The sequence below is a fragment of the Cololabis saira genome, chromosome 12 (assembly GCF_033807715.1).
Source record: "Cololabis saira isolate AMF1-May2022 chromosome 12, fColSai1.1, whole genome shotgun sequence".
NCBI classification, from domain to species: domain Eukaryota; kingdom Metazoa; phylum Chordata; class Actinopteri; order Beloniformes; family Belonidae; genus Cololabis; species Cololabis saira.
The window spans coordinates 41,391,285-41,417,280 of NC_084598.1; the positions used below are offsets into that span (position 1 = coordinate 41,391,285).

The window sequence follows — 25,996 nt, forward strand, 5'->3', positions numbered from 1 at the left end:
TGTTCCCCCGCTGCTCGGCCAGGGAGAACATCGCTGCTCGGCCAGGGAGAACATCGCCTGCGACGTGGATGAGGTCCTGTGGCCAGCCAGGGATGAAAGGCAGGATGCAGCATAATACTTTTGTTCTGTTTCTATTTTCTGTCAAGTTTTCATCCACAGCTTGCTGTGATGTCCAGTTGCACATTTTGAGTCCAAATACTGTAAAATATTATTTGTTTTTACAGTAAAGAATTGTGTGTTGTTTTCTATTTGAGTAGCCTATACATAAGAATACTATATGGTGATATATTCTATCCAACAGCTGAAGGTGTAACACTGAACGTACAAATGCATGATTCTACTGAGGCATTCATTCATTCATACTATAGTGTCTTCCATTCAGCACATCAGTGTTCAGTGGGTGCTTAGAAATGTCTATTCAAATGATGTATGTGTTTGGCATTTGAGAAGGAAATACCATTTAGTGAAGAGTTAACACTGTTTTGAGGGTAGAGTGTGCTTTTGCAAGAGAAGTGTGGGATTTTGCATTTTGTGTGTGAGTTTTGTAATTTGTGTTTAGAGTTTTGAGAAAGTGAGGTAGTCTATCAGGAAATGTGTTTAAACAATTGTGAAAAACTGTAATAGCTATGAACATCCTTAGAGTTGGAAGATAAAAGCACAACAACACAAGTAGTGTTTTCCTTGGCTCAGCGGCTGCAGGGAAATGCTGGAGATTATGTGAATAAATGAGCAGAACATGGAAACCCTGGTAGGTCTGCTATTCCTGTACGGGTCTAATGTTGTTCTTTGTGGGAGAATCAAAACTCATTTATAAAAAACAATATTTGTAGAGTAATTATGTACAAATATTCTCTAAATTTAAAAAAAGTTATTGAATGTTAATTTTTCCAGTTCTATCATGGATCAGCTGTTGTCGAGTTCTCCTCCATTACTGGAATAGGTCCACGCATAAAAACGGTCACAGAGCGAACGGAATCTGGTCTTTATGAGACACATATGAAAAATAAACAGCACGCAAATCTACCAGAGCAAAAGGGGATGAGAAAGGAGAACAAAGCCTGGACAGCAAATATGAAAGTGATTTGAAATACTGTTCAGTAAAGACCTTGAACGCATCGTACCGTTGCTTCTGCACCACTTTGAAAAACTGTGACCTACACTTAAGGCCCATTTATATTCCACTTTAATGTATTTGTACATCCATCTGTTTTAAATGTCGTTTCTGTGACTATCCCTCATATTTCCGTTCGCCAGCTGCGTTAAGACGGTTGTTTAGCAACTGAGGGCTGTGATGATTCACTGACTGCGTTTACATGCATCAATAACCCTTTTAAAACCCAAATATTAGCAATAACCCGGTGTTGCACGGTCATATAAACACCAATAACCCCTTTGAATAACCCGAATTTGCTCATATTCGGGTTTTTAAAAACCTGTATATGAGCCCTGGGTTACTCCTTTTCTAACCCGAATATTTGGTCGGAATATCCCGATCAAAAGGAACATGAATTTGTTTTCTGCGCAAGTTCTTCTAAACATGGAGAATCGCAAGACCACGCCACACTTTTGGAGTGAGGAGGAGACTAATCACTTCATAAATGTAATGAAGGATATGAACATTTCTGCATTTGTAGACGGTAGAAAGTACTGGGATAGTGAGATTTACAAGAAGGTGAGCGAAAAGTTGCGCGAAGCAGCATTTGTTTTGAATTTGGATACAGGAAGAAGAAGCGGAAATGACGGTAATTGCGTTATCACGTTCTCTGCGCGTCGCTGGTTTGATCCCAAATGATTAATTACCATGTATACAGGGATAACCCTGTTTGCTCACGCATGTAAACGGAATATTCCGAATGTTTCAGTAACCGGAATATTAGTAATAACCCGAATTTTGACTGCATGTAAACATAGTCACTGACCACGTTTCCATGCATCAAAAACCGTTTTAAAAACCTGAATATTAACAATAACCCGGTTTTGCACGGCCATGTAAACACCAATAAACCCTTTGAATAACCGGAATTTTCATATTCAGGTTTTTAAAAACCCGAATATGACCCCTGAGTTACTCCTTTTCTAACCCGAATATTTGGTCGGAATATCCAGATAAAAAGGAACATGAATTTGTTTTCTGCGCATGCTCTTTTCGCAAGGAATCCTGGTCTTTTGAGTCCAGGACGTTCTTCTAAACATGGAGAAACGCAAGACCAGGAGGAGACTAATCACTTCATAAATGTAATGAAAGATATGAACATTTCTGCATTTGTAGATGGTAGAAAGTACGGGGTTAGCAAGATTTACAAGAAGGTGAGCGAAAAGTTGCGCAAAGCAGCATTTGTTTTGAATTTGGATACAGGAAGAACAAGCGGAAATGACGGTAATTGTGTCATGACGTTCTCCACGCGTCGCTGGTTTGATCCAGATATCCTAAATGATTAATCACCATGTAAACGGAATATTCAGAATGTTTCAGTAACCGGAATATTAGCAATAACCCGAATTTTGACTGCATGTAAACGTATTCAGTGATATCAGCAAATAGTGACCGTAGAGTCGTCTTCTGCTGTTGCTGTTAAAGGAGCTTGAGGCCGGATTGTGGCAGGATTTATGAAAAAAATCCGTATACATTTTAAGTTTTCTAGTAATAATGTCAGATGAAGCGTTCCAAACCCAAAAGAATGAGCCCTCTAGTGTATCTCTCCTTTGCCTTGAACAGGCTGTGTGCTGCAAAATGTGCTGCAAATCGGTCCCGAATTTCCCGCGCTGGGCTGCGGATGTGACGTCACATGACGCTGCATGCACGTTCTCCCCGTTCTCCCGTGCCGGCTTCACTGTTGGCTGCAGTACCCCCAATGGCCGTCGTGGTGAAGGGTGGCGCTAGAGAGTCTCATTTCTTAAAAGGAGCCTCAAGCTCCTTTAAATCTATCCATCCATCTTCGAGGTCGGGTCGGGGGGGCAGTAGCCTAAGCAGGGAAGCCCAGATCTCCCTCTCTGCGGCCACTTCATCCAGCTCATTGTGGGGGATCCCTGAGGCGTTTCCGGGCCAGCAGAGAGACATGGTCCCTCCAGTGGCACAAGCCTGGAAGACCTCGCCAAGGAGGCGTCCCGGAGGCATCACCAGATGCCCGAGCCACCTCATCTGGCCCATCCTGATGTGGAGGAGCAGCGCCTCAAACTCAAAATCTTACCAGGAATATTTGTCTTATTTCTAGTTAAAATGTCTCATTTTTAGTCAAAAAATCTTTACCAAAAAAAAACTTGTTATTTTACAATTTTCACCTGTTTCAAGTAAATGTTCACTTGAAATAAGTAGAAAAATCTGCACAAGATTTATCTTCTCATTACAAGCAAAAAAATCTTGTTCCACTCGCAGATTTTTCTACTTATCTTAAGTGAAAATCGGGCGGCAGTAGCTCAGGTGGTAGAGCGGGTCGTCCAATGATCCGAAGGTCGGCGGTTCGCATCCCGCTCTGTCCCAGTTACTGTTGTAGTGTCCTTGGGCAAGACACCTTACCCAGCTTGCCCCGTGTGAATGTGTATGAATGTGTATGAATGTGTGTGAATGTTGGTGGTGGTCGGAGGGGCCGTTTGGCGCGGAATGGCAGCCACGCTTCTGTCAGTCTGCCCCAGGGCAGCTGTGGCTACAAAATGTAGCTTACCACCACCAGAGAGAATGTGTATGAATGAATAATGGTCTAAGTGTAGCACTTTGAGATTCAGTGAATGGAAAGTGCGTTACAAGTTAAATGCATTATTATTATTATAATCTACTTGAAACACGTGAAATTTGTTGTTTTTTCCAGTGATGAGTCTTGTTTTAAGTGTAATGAGATTTTTTCACTAAAAATGAGACATTTCAACTAGAAATAAGACAAATATTTTTGTTAAGATTTTGAGTTTTGCAGTGCTCTATTCTGAGCTCCTCATGGATGACTGAGCTTCTCACCTTCTCTCTAACGGATTATATTTTAATGCAAAAGAAACGGTACAAAGTTTTCTAGTTTCATTAAATGTGCTCCCCTCCAAATTAAAAGGGAAACAGAACACAAACAAATGCTGTCCAGACCGGTCCGACCCTGGGCCCTTGGGCCCCCCTGAGCCAGAGATGCCCCCAAAGACCATTGTCACTTTTTGCTTGTTTGTCCCTTTGTCTCTCTCTCTGTATCTCCTTTCTTCTTTCTTTTCCCCTCTCCTCCCTGATCCCTTCCTCTCTCATTTTTTCCTGCGTTAATACTGACTCCCCATTTTAACCTTTTTATTTTTTTTAATTTGTAAAAAATTGAAATTTTTAATTTTTTTAATTATTATTTAATTATCATTTTTGTTTATTTATTTATTTTAAATTTGCAAAAAATATTTGAAATTTTTATTTTTATTATTTATCATTTTTGCTTATTTATTTAAATTTTTTATGCTATACTATTTATTTCTTTTTTGCTGCTGTCTCCTAAAATAACCATCATTCTAGAAAACCATCATACTCATACACACACACACACACACACGTGCATGCATAGACATCCACATATAAGAGGAAATCTGAGCAAAAACATTGATTTTGTTGTTTTGTTTTTGTACTGTGCTTCCCTCAACAGCAACCTTTAGCCTGTAACAATCAAAATAGTAAATGGTACGAGCCCCCCTCGGCGAATTCCTCTCCATTTACAGCAGGAAGTGGCAGAGCATCTTAAAGAGATGTTAGACCATGACATTGTGCGGCCATCTCATAGCCCTTGGGCAGCTCCAGTTGTCCTGGTCCGTAAGCGGGACGGGGGTCTGCGTTTTTGCATTGATTATCGCAAGTTAAATGAAGTGACCCAAAAAGATGCCTACCCTCTTCCTCGTATAGATGATGCTCTGGACTGCCTAAGTAAAGCATGCTGGTTTTCTACACTTGATCTTGCAAGTGGTTACTGGCAGGTTGAGGTAGACCCGAAAGATAAACAGAAGACCGCCTTTATAACACGGCAAGGCCTTTTCGAGTTTAATGTGTTGAGTTTCGGGTTGTGCAATAGCCCTGGCACATTCCAGGGGTTAATGGATCTGGTGTTGGCAGACCTGCAGTGGACTACCTGTTTAGTTTATCTAGACGACATCATTGTCTTTGGACGCAGGTTTCATGAACATTTGTCTCGGTTGGATGAGGTACTAAACAAATTGCAACAGGCCAACTTAAAGGTGAAACCTGCAAAGTGCAATTTATTTTCACCACAGGTGCAGTATTTGGGACATGTTATTTCAGCCCAGGGTGTAGAAGCAGATCCAGCAAAAGTGGAAGCAGTCCGTCAATGGCCTGTCCCTAAGAACCAGACAGAGGTGAAAAGTTTTGTGGGACTGGCCTCTTATTATAGGAGATTTGTGAAGGGGTTTGCTGAGATTGCTTGTTCTCTACATCAGCTGACCGAAAAAGGGAGGCGATTCAAATGGACAGATGAATGTCAGGCAGCCTTTGAGAAGCTTAAGGCAAGTTTGATGTCGGCCCCCATTCTGGCATATCCAGATCCACACAAGACATTTATTCTGGACACAGATGCCAGTGATGCTGGCATTGGCGCAGTGTTGTCACAGGAAGAGGCAGGATATGAGTGAGTCATAGCCTATGCCAGCCGGGCTCTGACAAAACAGGAGAGAAAATATTCCACTACAAAAAAAGAACTGTTGAGTATGGTTGCCTACACGAAACACTTTAAACATTATTTGTTGGGCAAAGAGTTTGTGTGGAGGACAGACCATGGGTCCTTGAGATGGCTGCATAATTTCCAAGAGTTGGAGGGGCAGTTGGCCAGATGGTTAGAGCAGCTGGCCAACTTCCAGTCAAAGAAACCTTTGAATGCGTTACAAGTCACAACCTTGGTTTGTCCCATTGTACGAAGTAGTATTCCCCTTCTGGTTCCTGTCAGGTTCAACTGCTTCAACAAATTGTCAGTACAAAATGTAGCCGTACTTCCTGGATCTAAGAATGCGTATGTCTGCACCAGTTTATCACCCTTTTGTGATTTCACCTGTACAGGTACAATGGAAAGGACGCAGTTATCCTCTTCTCCGGCCCCTGTATGACTGCATGGTTCCATGGTTATGAGAGCACTGCTTACTGGCATTTCCTGTTGCTGAAGTTGCTTGTTCTCCTTTTCTTTAAATTGAATGTGAAGAATGCTTGGGTGGTTGCAATTACACACATTGCAAATGAGCCGTCCTTTACAGTCTTTGCTCATGTGTCCTACCTTTAAGCAACCAAAGCAGACACCTTTCTCCTTTAGAAAGGAAATCTTTTCCTTATGCATCATCCTCTTCAATTTATTACACTCCCCCAATGGATGTGTTCCTTGACAGCACAAACAGCCTTCCTTGCGATCGCCACGTGAGACAGTGTTTACTTGAGGTTCTGGTTCCACAACAGCTGCTACAGTAGCAAAACTGCTTCCTTTATACTTCTGATTTTTAACTTTTAAATTCCTTTTGCTGGTGTCAAATCTCACATCTTGAATATCTCCGAACAGAGGATCTGACATTATTTTCACCTGTTTTTCGATGAAATTAACCAGGTCTGGGAACATCACTCTGTAGCCTCTTTGCTCCTGTAGCTCACAGGCTGCAGCTCTCCATCGTTCTCTAAGTTTGTACGGCAATTTCATCATTATTAGCCGCATGTTGGGTGTGATGTTCATTTCTTCCATACTGGTTATGTCCTCCATAGCAGTGCAACATTCTCTTAAAAAGAAAGCATAAGATTGCAATGCACTGACATCTTCCGGCTTAATTGTAGGCCAGGCGTAAGCCTTTTCCATGTAAGCTGCGGCTATTTTATTTTCATTGCCAAAGTGTGTTTTTAACAGTGATTTGGCCCTTTGGTAACCCTGACTGGGACTCAGGTGTTGGCAACTTTTCACAAGTTCCTTAGGTTGTCCTTTAGTGAACTGTTCTAGGAAATAGAGACAGTCCTGACTGTTATCAGTTTTCCTTTCGATGGTGAGTTCAAAGGCTTTGATAAATGTTTGATATTCCAGAGGATTACCATGGAATACTGGAATCTCTCTTTGTGGTAGCAAAGCAGCAGTCTGTTGTTGAACTATTAATGCTGTGATTTCATTCTGCTTTGTTAATATGCCGTGGAGGTTGCCTTTAGTTTGTTGTTGGTCTGTTGTGGTTCTTGATTCTGTAGTTGGTCTATTGAAAGGATGGTGAACACCAGTTGATCCAGGTATGGCTTGATGTTCATGAGACCTGTTGATGTTGATATTTATTGGTTCATAATGACTTTGCTTCCTTGTTTGTATTTTTTGCTTTGGTCGTACGTCCTGTGTATACAACACTGTATTTGTAGGTTGAAAAGTTGATTTCTTACGCTGGGGATCTTTCAGAGCTTGTAGTGTTGTAGGTTGGGTTTCTTTGAATTCATCTTTCAGTTCCGTCAAAAGTTGCTGGCTTTTGGATGTGGCAAGATATGAGTTCATGCCATCACGACTACTTTTGGAACGACTAGACACAACGCTTCCCTCCAACACTTGTATCATTGCATTGGTAGCTGCTAATTCAGTGTCCAGCTTTAACTTCTCCATTTTTCTTTTTAGGGTTTCCTCCTCAACTTGCAGTGCATGGATAGCCCCCAATGCAGCAGCACGCTGAAGCAATGCAGCCTTTTCCGCTTGAGCTTTACGATAAGCTGATGAAGTACTTGAAGCAGATGATTTACTTGAAGTGGATGATTTACTTGAAGCAGAAGATTTATTCGACACTTTAGTTTTTATGTGTTTCACTGAAACATTTGAAACACTATCTTCTGGGTTTATTTCAACGTCAGCGCCATCAGCAGCATTAACACTGACGTCATCAGCATCATCACCACCGGCAGCATTAGCACAGATGTCATCAGCCTTATCATCATCACCATCAGCAGCAGCATTAGCACAGTCATCATCACCAGCATCATCAGCAGCAGCATTAGCACAGATGTCATCGGCCTCATCATCATCATCATCATCATCATCATCATCATCATCATCACCACCAGCAGCATTATCAGACAGCCATTGTTTCACATTGCTCATGAACTTTTTATTTGAACCCATCTTCGTTTTAAACCATTCTTCTTGCCTTTTCCTCTCATCTTCGGGAAGCGGCATATCAATAAATTGTCTGTGCATATTAACAACCTCATCGCATATGCTCATGAAATGTTTCAGTTTTGAATGTTCTCAAAAAGCATTTCCATTCCTTTCAGAGTCAATTTAGTTGTCCTTTTTTCCTTAGTGTTTTTAGCTGGTTCATTATTCCCAGTATTATAGAAGTCATCATTGGCTTTATCCATTTTAATTAGGGAGTGAGCTTACACATCCGCACAACATACACACACAGAAGTTTCGAAAATAATCAATCTTCTCGCGACCGTATCCAAATCTTACTTTTACAGCCCAATGCTGTTCCAAACTTTAGGTAGCGTTAGATTGAATCACACCCACCAGTGTGTCTTCTTCCATATGATTGCCGCTGCTCAGCTCACATGTCCCATTCAAACAATCCACCAATGTCCTCATGAAACAATCCAACTATGTCCTCATGAAACAATCCAACAACGTCCTCAATCCTTCCTCTTTGGAGCTGTTTCTTACTTTTTGTTGTGACCCAATTAGCCACGGTGGTGAATGGAACCTTAGATGAATACTTCTTTACACGCACCTTATTGTTTGTTTGTTGTTGCTTTGCCGATCTTCTCTCTCTCTCTCTTTATTGTTGTGGGATGTTGTTTTCTTTGCAGTTTATATAACATTTAATAAAGTGTTTAACATACGTGCTGCGTGCGGTAAGAAACATTATTCTCCATGTGGTTCCAAACACGCTGCGCCCACACACCTGTGTCTATTTATCACCTAATTGCGTGACGTGACCCATTACCAAGGGTTTTGCTGCCCCCTTGTGGCTTGGTATATAAATAACAACCAAAATTAACTTCCAACAAAAAGAAACAAAAAACACCCATATTGGCTCCAACACAGGTAGTGCTCCCAAGTTCTTTAGTCCCTAAGGTGTTGGAACAGCTACACAACTCTGTGACTGCGGGTCATCCGGGTATACAGAAGATGCAGGCCAAAGTCAAGGACCGCTTCTATTGGCCCGGCTGGTTTAACGATGTGAGACGTTGGTGTAGAGAGTGTAAGGATTGCGGCTCCCGTAAGTTGAGTGGTCCACTGCCGTGTGCCCCCTTCAGTTAACAACAGTTTCAAGGCCCTTTGAACGAGTGGCAGTGGACATTTTGGGGCCATTGCCAGAGACGGCAAGTCGTAATAAGTACATCTTAGTTGTTGGGGATTATTTCTCTAAATGGACAGAGGCCTTTGCCATCCCAAATCAGGAGGCACAGACTGTGGCTAAGGTTTTGGTAGAGGGTTGGGTCTGTCGACTGGGAGCCCCTCGCACCGTGCATACAGATCAAGGGCGAAATTTTGAGTCTATCTTGTTCAAGGAAATGTGCCAGTTGTTAAATATTCAAAAGACCCGAACATCGCCTTACCACCCGCAGTCTGATGGGATGGTTGAAAGGTTTAATCGCACCTTGCTTTCTATGCTTTCCCTATTTGTGGAAGAAAATCAAATGAACTGGGATGCACTCTTGCCCTATGTGATGTTGGCATATAGGAGCAGTGTTCACTCTAGTACGGGATTTACACCTTTTAAAGTGGTGTTTGGGCAGGAGATGGTGCTTCCCCTGGACATCATGTTAGATGTAGGGGAAAGGGGAAGTGCTGTAAACGTGACAGACTATGTGTCTCGGTTAAGGGACACATTATCGACAGTGTTTGGGGCAGTAAGAAAACACCAGACCAAGGCATCAGGGAGGCAGAAAGAGGCATTCGATGTTAGGGCCCAATGCCAGTATTATGCTGAGGGGGAGCTGGTGTGGGTCCGTTCTAAGGCCAGGCGTAAGGGTATCTGTCCTAAGTTGCAGAGGCGGTTCAAGGGTCCCTACAGAGTGGTGGAAAGACTGACAGATGTCTTGTATCGGCTGAAGCTAGTGGATGGTGGGGCTGAGATGACGGTGTATTTCAATAAACTTAAACCCTGTCTTTCTCCCGTACCAGAGATGGCCAGGCCCGTGGGGCAAGCAGCACCAAGGGGGAAAAGGCCAGTCTGTCAGCCAGAGGCGAGTAGCCATTCCACTTGGGTTCCATGGCGTGTACCAGAGCCGATGGCCACATTTGGACGGGAGAGGGATCCGTCAGAGAGACCATCACCCCCTCGGATGCCAGCCAACGACCCCAAGGAGGGAGGGCAAGCAGCTGCAGAGGAGGGGGTGTCAAGTGGCCACCAGCCTCCAGAACCAGCATCAGCAGAGGGGCCTCTGCCAAACCAGGAGGGAGCACAAAGTGGCAGTTTGGAGCAGAGATCCCAGGACCCGCGCCCTCAGCGAAAGAGAAGACCCCCAGTGTGGGCGCGGGATTATGAGATTTCCTGACTCAGGGACGAGTCAACTTTAAGGGAGGGGAGAGTGTAGTGAAGTTTGGTGGGTTTATGGGGAGGAGAGGAGCAGTAGTGCTGCTGCAGAGCACTGATTGCCTGAGTTGCAGCAACTGTGTGGCAAGAGGTGAGCTGCAAGTGGTGAGCCTTTAAAAGAGCTTAGTCAGTGTGGAACAGGAGACTGGAGAGGAGCTTGGTGATTGCTATTGGGCTTAGCCCAGCCAAGCGAACTGTTTTTGGCTCAATTAATCCTGGATCGGAGGGTGCCGATCACAGCTGGTTAGGGCTGCCGGCGGCGAAGACAGTCAGTGTGGCTGTAGGGCAAGGCTGCTGCGCAGGCAGGGCTAGAAGTGAGTTAGCGGGGTCCATCTAGGAGCCATTATCCCCTCTCCAGCTGTGGAGGAGGTTTTCCGGCCGCAATCGGAGACCTCGCTGCACTGGGCTGGTGAACGAGACAGAGACTTCTTTGTGCCAGACCAGCGCTAAGCTCAGACCCTGGGGAAGGGTCTCGAGCCTCTGGGAAGCTAAGTCCTTTAAATTCCTTTTACTAATTGTGTGTGTCTGAGTAGTGAATGGTTGAGTGATTTTAAGCGTTTTTAGCCACAGCCAGTGGGGAATCCTGTTTGGGGGGAATCAGGGAGAACAGGAGGAGTTTGAAGGTTGGGTGCTGCCCTCTGCTTACCCTTGTGATACCTGGGGGGTTTGCAGTGTCCTAGCTTGTTGTGAGAGCTGGTCTTAAGACTTTAAGTGGTGTGTTGTTGCTGTGCCTCAGTGGTGTGTAGTGGTTGCCAGTGTTTGGTTCTTCCCCAATTCACGTGCATGAACAGTAATCAGTGGGGTAGTCCTGCCCTTGGAGACTCCGCTGACTTATCCTGGCTCCTTTACAGGTTCTGAAGCTGGCTGCTTAATGAAATGTTCTAAATAAAGATTGTTATTGGTAACACCTTCTTCCTCCGCCTCATTTGTATTTAAAGGGACCGCCTGAAACATTTATTACAATAGTTATCACGGACCTGTGGATCTAAGTTATCAAACTAAAACACATTAGTATAAAGATCCGTTTGTGCCTCATCCACCTACTTTTCATGTCGTTGGACTTGAGCGTGTCGCTGACGTCCAGAGTGGCCACGCCGAGCAGCACGTCTGACTTCAGGGTTTGGTAGCTCCATACGCGGAACACTAGTTTGCTGAACGGCGTCACAATCCTGTGGAAACAACAAGGTGATGAAGCTGCGGACTGCAGCCGCTCTGCGTGAGCAGCTGAAGGCTTCTTTTTTGTTGTGAAAGCAAACAAATGGCAATAAAGTTCAGAGGCTGTTTGAGGACAGCGAACGTCTGTAGCCTCGGCGGTGACGGCCATCTGTGCCCCCCGGGAGGAGACACTGTGGATACGAGGGCTCGCGTCCAATTACATCCCATAGTAAACACTTGTTACAGATTAACTCTGCTCACGTGGGTCTAAAACAAACTCGTTATTATGAAACAGAATAAAGGTTCCTAAATGCACTATATATATATTATAATACTAGACAATCTGACAAAATTCATCCTCCCTTCAGCCGTACCACTCTTAGTCAGTTCTCCATTAAAGTCAGAGGTTCTTTATTATGGAACTCACACATAACTATTACTAACTCCTCATTTTCTCTCTGCAAAAGAGGGCCAGCCTCTTAAATAAACCCTTTTCACACGATCTCTAAGATGTAGCTTTGTGTGCATGCCCACACACGCACATTGCAATCATTTATTGTAAATTTGATGGTGTATTTGTATGTATTTAGCTATTTATTTACATTTTTTTCTTTTTTTCTCTTCATGTGTTGCTTTTGTAAAGTTTGATTACCTTGTTTACTTATTATTTGTATTTATCACTGGCGAGAATCCTTCATAAGCCCACCTTGGGTTTCTTTTTTCTCACCTGCACTGCACTAATTATTGTATTGTCACTATTTTTGTATTGTTTTAATATGTGCGAACAAATAAACTAAACTAAACACTGAATTCACTCGCCCCTAAGCGGCATTATCTTTTAATTTTCTGCCAGTAAATGTAATAAAACCGGCCGAAAGATGATTCAAATTTCTAGTACAGAGAGTGAGACGTTGACGTCACACAGGAAATATCCGCTGCCATCCTCTTTTCAGCTGGATGGAACCAATGTTGTTTTTGTGACATTGAGTTCGGATGATTTTCACGGCTTCGTTGTGCCAAGATGGATCTAGTTTTCAAGACATAATTTCCCGGAGCTGCTTTTCACTTTTTCCCATTCATTTCCTCTATCTCCATTTTTAAAAAAAAAAAAGCTGCAAATTGCAAAAAAAAAAAAAACAAAACAAAGAAAAAAGCAAAACAATCTCCCTCTTTCTTATGTTTTCTCTCACTACTCACTACCATGGCAACGGGGTGGAGACGCCTTCTTGTTAGGCAACACGGGGGATGAACACATCCTGACATAACCCCTGTTTTTTACAAAATAAACCCTGTCCAGAATTATTCCTAACCTTTCACAGTCATCACCTTCACAAATAGGCCTGTGTTGAAAAAATCGATTTCCCAATTCTAAATCGATTCTCATATTAATTCCTTTTTTTCTTTATTTGTTTTTGCCTTTAAATATGTTTAAAGGTATGAAAACATTAAAGTGTTAGGTTATAACTGCATAAATTGTCTATATTTAATTACTTTATATTCTGTCTTGGGGTTACATTTGCAAAAAATTCTAAAAACCAAATGCTCAAAAATTAAAAACCAAAATAGACCGAAAATGGAACAAATAAAGACGGAATGTGGGGAAAAAATAAAACCGATTTCATCCGTCTCTGTTTCCTCCCTGGATCTGTTTGGTAATTCTGACCCACATGATGTTTCTGTTTCAGTTCTATCAGCATTCTGGGAGCTGATTGGTCCTTACAGCATCATTAGCTGCAATACTTGCTGTTTAATCTCAATATAATACTAGTAGTAATATGTTGCATAACTACAGTCATATAATTCATGCAACAGCTGAAAAAACTGTTTTAATAACACTAACCCAAATCAATATCGGAATCAAATCAAGTAGATGGAATGTGGAAGTAGATCTAGTGATTCATAAAATAAATAAAGAGTTTCGCGGCAATCATGTGTTATTTAGACGCTGCATCGTCTGTGTCCCGCTGTGCCCCGTTCACTACCGTTATATGGAGAAGCGGCTCGCAAAAAAACCCCTAATATCTTCTGAAGGACTCCAAATGACACCAAACTTGCCTGGGTGAGTATACGACCATAAAAAATGCCAGAAATAAGGTCCAGGTTGTAAAAAAACGAACTTTCCCTTTAACAGTGCTGTCTAAGCACACCTTGTCTTTGTTTTTATGGAAAAAAATTAGCTGAAAACTGGTCAGTTTATTCTCTCAGTGTTTGAGCCAAAGGAACGACGGACAACTGATGTTAAGCATCTCATCTCCTCTGTGTCTAATTTTAACAGCATTATTATTTTCAAGTGCTCCCATCTGCATGCTTATGAGCTTCATATGAATTTTCTTTTGGCAAATCAGCACTTGACTCTCTTGCAGAGAGAAAACCTTAGTCATGAGGACTTGCAGAGGCTTGCATGATATCTCTGGCGGCAGTGACTGTGTTTTTCTATTAATATTTGTTAAGAGTGCAATAAAACCAACGGCTCAACAAGCCTAAAGATGCGGAAAACATATTTTCAGCTGCAGCTGTCCATCGCCACAATGTTTTATGTGACAAGCGCACACTCGGCATGACTATGCAAGACTCTTACGGCAAGCTGACATGTGAGAAAACCTGGATTCAGAGAGGACTTTGGTGTTTGCTTGTGCACCATTTCTCTCTCAGTCACTTTCACAGGTCCGTTTGAATAAAATGATCAATGTCTGAATGACTAAAAGCCACCACTTTAAACCGATCAAGCCGATAATGACATGCATGGGTTTGCAAACTTTCAGTAAACGTCTGGGAACTTTCCATGGCAAGATAATCTACTCTGAAAAAGTTGAGTCAGTTAAGGAACTTTAAAAATATAGACCATAGAAACTTTTCTTCAAGTCCTGCCACCTTGCAGGGAAAACTCGGTTTCAGCCGTTTCTATCTGCAATCTCATTGTTTCCTGTCACCACGGGTGAGGGCGTAAACATAGATCAACTAGTAAACGGAGGGACTCTGCCTTTTGGCTCAGCTCTCTCTTCACCACAGAAAACTGATACAAAGTCAACATGACAGCAGATGCTAAACCAGCTCCAGGTCTCCTTTAGGATATCTGATTTACTATAACTAGTTACGGAAAAAATATATTTGGACGTGTAATATCATAACAACCCGACTAATCCTTGGATTCAATAGTTATTGTGAATTCTAGAAACGACCTAGCATGTAAAAGAGGGACAGACAGGGTAGGAATTCAACTGAATTTGCTTTATATCTGATTGTTATAACAAAAATAGGCTTAAAGTTGTTTCCTCCTTCAAATACATCTAAGGCAACTGATATAAACTACGAGTATTAGGGCCAAACTAAGACAAAAAAAATAGGAAATTACGAGAATAAAGTCATAATGTTGCGAGAATAAAGTCGTAATAGAATAAAGTCTTAATATTATGAGAATAAAGTCGTAATATTACGAGAAAGTCGTAACATTACGAGAATAAAGTCGTAGTTTATGAGAATAAAGTCGTAATATTATGAGAATAAAGTTGTAATATTATGAGAATATAATTTATGAGAACTCTAACAGGAAGAGCATCTTCTCCCTGTGTTAAAATGCGGAATATTGAGCATCTAGTGAAGTTATATTTATAATATATTTAATATTACGACTTTATTCTGAAAATATTATGACTTTATTCTCGTAATTTTACGACTTTATTCTCATATTTATTATGACTTTATTATCGTAATTTCCATTTTATTTTCGTCTTAGTTTGGCCCTAATACTCCGTCGTAATAAACCAACCTGTAGTTGAAAAAAATAAATAAATAAATCTACTTTATTCCCATTAAGTCCAATGGAAAGTTTCTAATTTAAAAAAATCATACACTTTGCAAGTCTACTTGTGAAAACAGAATACCTTCTAATGTGTTTCAAAGAGTATAGATAATGACAGACTGCTACATGTAGCCTTCTTTAAGATTACAAATCACAAAGATTGTACTCGGAGGATACGTCATTAACAGTTTCATATTAGTTTTTTCGTCCCCCCCTCCCCCCTAAATCCAAGACAAGCTCTTAGAAACACCAGACCAGTAACCTTGAAACATTCAGATGAGTGATAAGGAATGCACAGTTCACTGCATCTCCACGCTGAGTGGATCAGATCTTTCTGTGAATATTCACTGAACCTAAAGGAAATATGAAGTCTCTTGACTTACACGGTGAGGGGCTGCTTCCATTTGGGGCTGTGGGTGTTGTTGCATTTCTCGGTTTTCTTTGACTGACCGTCAACTGTCAGTTCGACGTAAGGACTGGGACCAAACCAGTTCTTCTTGTTTTCTTTAAGTTTAGCTGATAGCACTGAGAAAGAAAGAAGAGACCGTTTTAACGCAGCCAGCCAGAACCAAAACATGGAAATTTATCAGGAACAAGGAAATAAACATACATGTCAATTTCTAAATTCATTGTAACTTAATAGAAGAACTACCCAAAATGCTCAACATCCACACATTGTTATACATAAACTTTAGTACAGCAATTTTATTTAAATACAGTGAGGTGACACCTAAATATGAAGGAAACATCAAAAAGGACGTCATTAAGGATGTCCCAACAATTACAAAAACAATGTAATTCAGAATAAAACTATTATTTTGCTGTATTTTCTGTTTTGTGCCTGAAGGACTTGCACACTTCAGAGATTAACTTTACTTAGCCATACATGAAGGATTCCTGCGTAATACAGTTTTTTTTTTTTTTTTTTAACTATAGAGTTCATTATGGGAAGCTAAACTTTTTTATGTTTAAATTTAATTTTGAACCTCACTTTGCATTTAAACTAAATTTCAGACTACACTATTTTATGCCCAATTTGCCAGTCGGCGCATCTACCAACTGGCCAGAGGTAAATAGTTATGTGTGCACAACTCAAAAGATAAATCACAGACAGTTGGCAACATAATAACCAAGATCTAGGATGCTTAATATCTGGAGTCGATGGAGGGATAAACATTTGAGCTACAGCCAATTAGAGAGCAAGGCATTGGGTGATGTCACTATGAGAAGGGAAACCCACAAAGCCAGAGACAGATACAGTAAATGTTTAAGGAAACACAAGCAGGAATCTTTGCCCCTGTCCCAATACTCCCCCTACCCCTACTTTTCAGCCCTACCCCTAAATTTTGCACGTTCCCGTGAGGGTAGTGGTGTCCCAATTCCTCTTTTCACCTAGGGGGAGTGTGCTTATTTAGGGGTAGTGGATATGAATCTAGCCCTTCAGAGCGAGGGTTTTCAGATGCTCCCTAGATGACCAAGGGCTAGAAAAAATTTCCGAGAATGCTTTTCATCATCATTTGCGGACTGGATCTAAAAAAAAAAAACATGGCGGACATTTCTTATTTTTTAGTGAATAAAATCCATATTTTGAGTTAGTTTCTGAATAAAAATGCGTTTTGATTAAATTTCTAGCGAGAAATATATATTTTACTTTCATAATATTCACTCAGTGAATGTACATTATCACTCGTTTGCCCGTTGTTGCAAAGTCTTTTTCAAACCTCGCCAGAATAAAGGCTGATTTATGGTTCCACGTTACACCAACGCAGAGCCTACGGCGTAGGTTACGCCGTAGGCTCTGCGTCGATTTAACGCAGAACCATAAATCAGCTCCCGAGCCGGCAGGCAGAAATCCCGAAATTTTCGGAGCAAATTTCTTAACAGGCGTAGCTGCAACTGTTAGATTTCATCTATTAAACCAACATTTATCTTCCTAAATGATTTATTTCAGACAGCGGTAATTCTCCACAGAGCTGCAGGTTTCTCCCCCGGGACGACTGCGCAGGTTGACCCGGCGATCACGTCTGTACGTGAACTGCTGCTGCTGCTGCGCCCCGGTCTCATCATCGCCGAAAACATCGGAGAAAATTTCTTAACAGGCGTTATTTGGATAAACTGAGCCCAGGTTGGGGATCTTAACGGTTACTTTTACGCCTGAAAAAATATTAAAACTCAATAAAGTGGCATATTAACAGCGCTACAGCTGAAATTAAAACAGCTTTTGGCTCTCAGCTTCCTGATTTTAGGGGTGGTGCTGAAAGTAGGAGTAGTGGGAGTATTGGGACAGGACCCTGGGGAGATTTCAAGAGCCCTAAAATCTGTCCCTTCTGTTTTAGGGGTAGTGGTAGAAAGTAGGGGGTGTATTGGGATTGGCCCTTTGTTTATGTTTCTATCTTTATTCTATTTTCAGGTAATCTTTTCCTGTTTTGCATGTGATTACTCCTCATTTCCTGCACGTTTGTTGATATAACACACTGCCGTCAGGCTCGAGTAACGCCCACATCACAGACCAGTCGCGTAGTTTGAACACCACACCGACTTCAAGACTCTTGTCAGAACAGCACAGAGATCTGTAAACTGTGAAAGCCGTGTACTGTAGAACAGCTTCATAATTTGTGCTCACACGGACTCAATAGGACCTGACTCAGCTCTAGGTTTAGAGCTCTTGAGGGATAAAGTCAGTTTAACCACTAATTCAACGGATTTAGGCCATTATGTCCTCACATACAGTTCTACTGCGTGCTTCCTTCTTCACAAGATCATTGTGGCGGTGCGTGTGTTAATTAATTCAAATTAAAAAGTACTTTATTAATAATGGGAACTTTCAGTTGTTAAAAAATATTTGGGAGAAGGAAGCTAATTTTAAATTCATCCACAAATTCTACTTAACTCCAATAAAAATGCATAAAATATCAAAGGATATTTCGTCAAAGTGTCCCAGATGTAAAAAGATGGAGGGGACATTCATGCATATGTTCTGGGAATGCGACCGTTTACAAAAATATTGGAATTCAATTCATTATTGGAATTCAATTAATTCCCTTACACAATTAATCCTGGACAAAAAATTTGATTTAAGCAGTAGTTTATATTTATTAAATGACACATATAATTTACAACTAGATAACAAAAAATTCAGGACATTAATTTTGATCACTTACTTTGCAAAAAAATGTATAATTTTATTTTGGAAGAACGATTCCTCGCCATCTTATAAGACTTTCATAGATCAACTCACAGCATTTCTACCATTAGAAAAACTAACATTGGAAAAATATAACCGTGACCATCTTTTTAAGAATTTTGGTTCCCATTATTCTCTGGTTTAGAGATCTTCATTGTACGCTGAATGCTGTTTTATTGCTGTCATTTACTTTATGTATCTTATGTATCTGTAGGCATTCGAGTTTTGATGCCCCTACTGTTACTTACTGATGTTATTTTCCATATTTGTATTCACTCACTCCCCCCCCCACATTATTTATTTTTATTTATTTATTTATTTCTTGTGTATGTTTTCGTGCTTTTTTTGGGGGGGGGGGGGGCCTACCGTCATTACGGATGTTTATAATTGCCTTTGTTTTGTGAAATAAAAAGATATAAAAAAAAATAATGGGAACTAAATTCAAATTGATTAAAACTTGCAAACATTATAAAATCAAAACCACAGGTGTACCCAATGACAATAACCCCGAGGGATACAATAATGGAATCCTCTTTTGTTTGATTTTTGCATTTGTTCATTACCGCTGTGAAAAAACACACATAATTTAAACTGAGGACTGGACTTTAAGATCAGTCCAGACTTGATAAAAGTGAAGACTTTACCAATGATTTGCAGCTGTGCCTTCAGAGGGTAACCATTGGAAGTGCCCGACTTGGTGACTCCACTGGCCATGACATAAGGCTGGGAGGAGAAGCCTGCAACAAAGAAAACGCATAATTACAGTGGAGACAAATACATTTTCCACTGTTGCGAGGTTGCAATAAACAAATGAAATGCTGAGACCAACAATGTTGAGGACACAGTAAGACTTGGGAGGGAAAAAAGCCCTTTAACTATTGAAGTAGACATGACATATTTTTGTGAAAACAATAAATTCTTGGCTTAAACATCACTGTACGTTCAAAAAGATGAATGAGGTGTTTTCAATCCCAATGCAAAATAAATATGGTGTATCGCAGATTTGCAAAATCTAAATAGCAAGATTTTATTTTGTTGAGGATATTTTTATATAATTATGTGAATATTTTGTAATCATTTAACACCTAAGTAAAACATTTAACTAGGGCTAATATTGAGAGTGGAGAGAGAAAGAAAGAGTGGAAAAAAACACTGGCCTGACACACCACACGGGTAAGGGAGGGGGAAGTCCACTACACCTGCAGCCCGTGGCCTTGAGTGACTGTGGCAAAGGTGAGAGGCAAACTAGGAAGAATATGAAAGCTGTGACATCATGACATCATGAGAAATTTCTGGCGAATTTATCAAATCGGTGCCTAGAAAGTACAGAAAACGTTGTATCTGATCTCAGACTGGGTATATAAAGAGGAGTCCGGAGATAGGTTTTTCAGAGTTTTCCTTGGACCGCGGAACTTGCGATGCTCTCCTGTGAACGTCTTGTTAAATTGTACTTTTTTTGCAATAAAGGACCTTCACAGTATTTTTTGGATGAATGCCAGCCGAAACTTTGACTCCTGTGTTTTCTTCAAGTCCACGGATAAAGGAAAAACTTAGACGATTTTGGAATAATGGAAAATTATTGTGGAGATCCCAAAAAGGATTTTTTCTACAATTTTCAGGTATACGTCATAACTAAGGCTGAACAATCGAAATTTTATTTTAAAATGTGGCCTTTTGTAAATCCCGTAGGCTGCAGTTTCATAAGATGCTATGCAGCATATCTGATGGAGGTTAAAACATCATTGGAGCTCACTGGTTTTACAGAGTCGCAATTTTCTGTAGGGGAAGCATAACATGCAACTGTAATTTTCAGAAGAAATAGTCACTGTTCAGCTGAGAGGAAAAGTAGAAAACACCAATCCAAGAGAAAAAAAATTACTTCTGCTGTATGGAGGAGCTTTGGACTGAAAAGGGAAGTTGTAGAGCTACGTAAAACCTAAATAAATAAATAAAATATAGTTACAACAACAGCCAGCGCCACAAACTACTGCAATCATCTGAAAAATAACCAAAATCTCCATCCACTGATGTGATTTCTGCTAAATCAATGATGCACACTAACATTTTTGAGTTGTTTGTGACAGTAACAACAAGTCAGATAATCAACTTCATTAACCAACTTGTCTAAATATTTCCTGTGTATCAGCACAGTCAGCAAATATTCATTTAAAAACCTTTCGCATATATTTTATAAATGTTTCGATATTTGTGTAGATATTTATGTTTATGTGTATATGTTGAAAGGGATAGTTATAATTATGTAATATATGTAATATATTTATTATGTAGCATATATATATTTATAGGTCTATTTATGTATTTTATATAGTGTATATTTATATAGATTTATATAATATTTGTATTTTCTATATATTGATATAATATTTATATTTTCTATATACCTATATGGATAATTATGTAGTAATAGGCATTTTTACGTAGTATTTATATAGACTATATTTATATGGATATTGTGTAGATATAATAATAACAATAATGTAAATTCATAGTTATAAAGGGGTAGGAACTAGGAAAAAGGGTAAACTTCTTCCTACTCCTTTTTTCGAACATACAGGACTGTCTCAGAAAATTACAATATTGTGATAAAGTTCTTTACTTTCTGTAATGCAATTAAAAAAAAAAAAAAATGCCATACATTCTGGATTCATTACAAATCAACTGAAATATTGCAAGGCTTTTATTATTTTAATATTGCTGTTCATGGCTTACAGTTTAAGATTAAGATTCCCAGAATATTCAAATTTTTTTTAGATAAGATATTTGAGTTTTCTTAAGCTGTAAGCCATGATCAGCAATATTAAAATAATAAAAGGCTTGCAATATTTCAGTTGAGTTGTAATGAATCCAGAAAATCACAATATTCTAATTTTCTGAGACAGTCCTGTATGTGAATGTGAAGATGTTACTGTTTATTTTTATTTTTTTATACATGTTCGAAATAAAAATTCATTCATTCAAAAAAAATTCCTTCATAAAAGTACTTTTCTACAGCATGAAAATAGTTGAGATGGATCTGAAAAAGATGGATGTGCCTGGACTCTCCCTTAGCGATAAGGTGAGAAGCTTATGGAGAAGGGGCTCGTCCACAAGGCAAGGCAAGGCAAGGCAAGGCAAAGCAAATTTATTTATATAGCACAATTCAACACAAGGTGATTCAAAGTGCTTTACATTGACATTAAAAGCGGCAAGACATAATAACAAATAGGTAAGAATAAGAAAAGAAGTAAAATAATAAAAAGCACAAGCTGTTAAAAAAAAATAAGGGCAGTAGAGTACAGCAGGTAAGTTTAATTTAAGAGTACGCTTGAGTAAACAGTAATGTTTTTAACCCTGATTTAAAGGATCTACAGTTGGAGCAGACCTCAGGTCTACAGGAAGTTTGTTCCACCGGTGAGGAGCAGAATAACTGAACGCTGCCTCACCTTGCTTGGTTCTGGTTCTTGGGAACCACAACAAACCAGATCCAGATGAACCTCAGGGGTCTGGGAGCTTCATAGGAACTAACAGATCAACCATGTATTTTGGTCCAAGACCATTCAGTGCTTTGTAGACCAGCAGTAAGATTTTAAACTCTATCCTTTGACTCACTGGAAGCCAGTGTAGTGATTTCATGACCGGTGTAATGTGGTCCAGTTTCCTGGTGTTTGTAAGGACTCTGGTGGCAGCGTTCTGGATCAGCTGCAGCTGCCTGATTGATTTCTTGTTAAGGCCTGTAAAGATGCCATTGCAATAATCCAACCTACTGAAAATGAATGCATGAATACGTTTTTCCATGTCTTGTTTAGACAGAATACCCTTAATTCTAGCAATGTTTTTTAGGTGGTAATAGGCAGATTCAGTGATAAACTTTATGGCTGTTGAAGTTCAGATCTGAGTCAATAATTACACCAAAATTTCTGGCTTGATTCGTAGCTGTCAATGACATGGAGCCAAGGTGAGCGCTGATCTTGGGATCTCTCCAGATGAGGCGGCTGAAGTGGCAAAAGGAAGCCGGGGCTTTCCTGCTCAGGCTACTTCCCCCCCGGGACTCGGCCAAAGGTCTGAAAAATGTGGATATTTACTTCACAATAGCTGATTTATGGTCCAATAGGATGACAGTCACCCTTGTATCACTCCTGCACGTCACTGATAATGAAACACCATGCTTTACTTTCATACTCCAAACCTGATTCTGGCTCAAATGTTTAGGCAGAAGTTTTGTTTATTGGAGTTCTGTGTTTGGTTCCTGAGCAACAACAAGAGCTGTGCAGGGGTTCGTGGAAACCTTGCAGATGGATGAGAATACACTTTGAACAATACCATCTCCTATTGAAGGAAATTGTATTATTCATGATAATATTCTTTATCATTTTCAAGTGATAAACTGGAGAATCTGGAAACTAGAAACAGTTATCTACAGGACTGTCTCAGAAAATTTGAATATTGTGATAAAGTCCTTTATTTTCTGTAATGCAAAAATGTCATACATTCTGGATTCATTACAAATCAACTGAAATATTGCAAGCCTTTTATTATTTTAATATTGCTGATCATGGCTTACAGCTTAAGAAAACTCAAATATCCTATCTAAAAAAATTAAAATATTCTGGGAATCTTAATCTTAAACTGTAAGCCATAATCAGCAATATTAAAATAATAAAAGGCTTGCAATATTTCAGTTGATTTGTAATGAATCCAGAATGTATGACATTTTAGTTTTTTTAATTGCATTACAGAAAATAAAGAACTTTATCACAATATTCTAATTTTCTGAGACAGTCCTGTAATGTCCACTTTAATTATTAAAAAAAAAGAAGTACATGATTATGCTCCATATATAACTGAACTATCAACCTTGCTTATTCAAATATCCACTAATTTTCTGTAAATTACTGGAATTATAGGAGAGATGACAGGCTTCTGTTCTGTCCCTAAATGGCAGTCATTTAGATGTAATAAATGACCTCTAATGAAGATCGTAAATGTGTACTTGTACAGCCTTCATTCCAGCCATTCAACAGGCCAGGAACAGTTGTATTGTTTTTTTCCCATTTGAATCTCACAGGGATTTCTAGGTTATATTTAAAATACAATACAAGGAAAAAGACTATAATTATCCAATTTAAATTTAACATCACTGCACCACAATCACAACCTATGAGGCAAGGTCATTGATATGAAGTGTATAGCCAATAAAAGCATGTAGATATTTATTCTCTTGAGGCGGTATCCACTCCATTTACATCACTACAGCTTACATGTCCCTCCCAGAATCTATCTTTACCACTTAGCAGTACAAAGACCGGTTCACATCTGTATTCAAAGCAGCAGCAACAACAATACTGACTGACTGTAAAGTCAAACATGCAACACAGAGCTTAAAGTCAAACGGGAATAACAGTGAGAGACGTCAGTCAGGTCCATATGTGAATTGTGCAGAAGTTACAGCATTAGGGGAGGTAACAAGGAGACGTCAGAGGATGACATAAACCAGTATTAGCAGGTGTGTGAAAGGCTGCTTGTTTAACCCTCAACACCCCTGGTAAGAGAATACAAGTATGAGAAAAATAAGCTTAGGTTTCAAAGTAAGGCTGGGGGATATATCGAGATTTTAATATACCGGTACATGTAAAAAGGTAGACAATGTGTATGCAAAGGAATTTATAAGTTGCTGATACCGAAATAAAAACTAAGTTAAAAAAAAAAGAAAAAAACCTCCTTATTCCAGCGATGCTCGTCTGCCTCCCGGCAGGTCTACAAGTGCGTGCTGAAGTCGTGCTCCCAGACCTTCCAGAAGCTGGACCAGTTCCTGGAACACATCCGGACGCACCAGGAGCAGCTGACGTACCGCTGCCACCTCTGCAGCAAGGTGTTCCCCTCGCTGTTTGAGCTGGGAGTGCACCAGTACTCCCACTGCTTCTGCCCCCAGCAGAGCACACGCAAGGAGACGTCTGTCTTCAGGTCCAGCTCGCTCTAGCACTCTGCACACTTTTAAATGTTTCCAAAGTCCAAAGTCTAAAGTCTTCTCTCCCTGTGACACGTCCTATTATTATTAATATTACACTGCAAAAACTCAAAATCTTACCAGGAATATTGTCTTGTTTTTAGTTAAAATGTGTCATTTTTAGTCAAAAAATCTCATTACACTTAAAACAAGACTCATCACTGGAAAAAACAACAATTTTCACCTGTTTCAAGTAGATTTTCACTTGAAATAAGTAGAAAAATCTGCCAGTGGAACAAGATTTTTTTGCTTGTAATGAGAAGATAAATCTTGTCCCACTGGCAGATTTTTCTACTTATTTCAAGTGAAAATGTACTTGAAACAGGTGAAAATTGTCAAATAACAAGTTATTTTTCTGGTAATGACTCTGATTTTGAGTTTTTGCAGTGTACTGCCTGAGCTGCTGGAGAGGGACCTGGCTGCAGGCAAGATGGCCGACAAGGGCGCGGCATGGATCTATTAATAAAATCTGGATGGGAGATCGAAAATGGCCGCTCATTCATTTCAATGGAGTTTGCTCAGCCAGCGCATACGCCGAAAAAGTTCCTGACTTCCGGGTTTACTTCCGCGTTAACGGGCCCATAGAGCATGCGCAGTTGAGTCACCTCCCATGATGCTCTGGGGCAATGACGCAAATATTAATATAATATGTATTAATATAATATATTAATTAATGCATATTATTACATGTATAGTATTACATATATTATTAATGTATTAATATAATATAATTACATAATATATATTAATACATCCGTGGAATGCACGGACACGGCTGTGACGTCAGGCCCAGAAAGAGACTTTTTTTTTACTTTTCTGGCCGTTATAAAACATTTTTGACGGATATAAAGTCCATGACTTAAAAATATAGAATACAAAGATGAGTAATTGCCGGTGATTACAGCTGGAGGTTCCTGTGAACAGTTTTGGAGGCTTCTCTTTTACTATTGCGGTCTATGGGAAAAAAGCTTTCTGGGCCCCATGGGATTTTTTGTTGCAGTACCGCGGCTGGCCACTGGGAAAAATCGGCGTGCCTTCTGAGTGGGAGACCCGGGGGCTGGGGCGCGGCCATACTTCCATCCATACCGGAAGTCCATACCGGAAGTTGGTCTTCTTCGTGTATATTATTCAAATTTTTTTTCTTTAATTTTTAATTTTTTTTTGCAAACAGTACAATCAGGGGCGATTTTAGCATCAGAGCTTTGGGGGGGCTCAGCCTCCCCAAAGTTTATGGACCATAGAACCCCTAGGGGGGTCTGGGGTCATGCCCCCCCGGAAGAAAAATGTGTAGATTTTAAGTAAAAATTGATCAATCTGGTGCACTTTGAGGTCAAAATGAAGAGACTAGATCTATGAAGACCTATACACA

At 40.1% G+C, this 25,996-nt stretch overlaps 1 protein-coding gene across 1 annotated transcript in view; it reads right to left on the reverse strand.

Annotated features, from left to right (window-relative positions):
• Positions 1-24,479, reverse strand: part of LOC133457488 (E3 ubiquitin-protein ligase Itchy-like) — an 82,480-nt gene extending 58,001 nt beyond the window's left edge. The window contains exons 1-4 of the mRNA XM_061736820.1: positions 24,339-24,479; positions 19,268-19,360; positions 15,823-15,964; positions 11,530-11,654 (exon numbers count right to left, since the gene is read on the reverse strand). Coding sequence (XP_061592804.1) covers positions 11,530-11,654; positions 15,823-15,964; positions 19,268-19,337 — 337 coding nt within the window. The 5' untranslated portion in view covers positions 19,338-19,360; positions 24,339-24,479. The remainder of the gene's footprint in view (positions 1-11,529; positions 11,655-15,822; positions 15,965-19,267; positions 19,361-24,338) is intronic.
• Between the last annotated feature and the right edge of the window lie 1,517 nt (positions 24,480-25,996).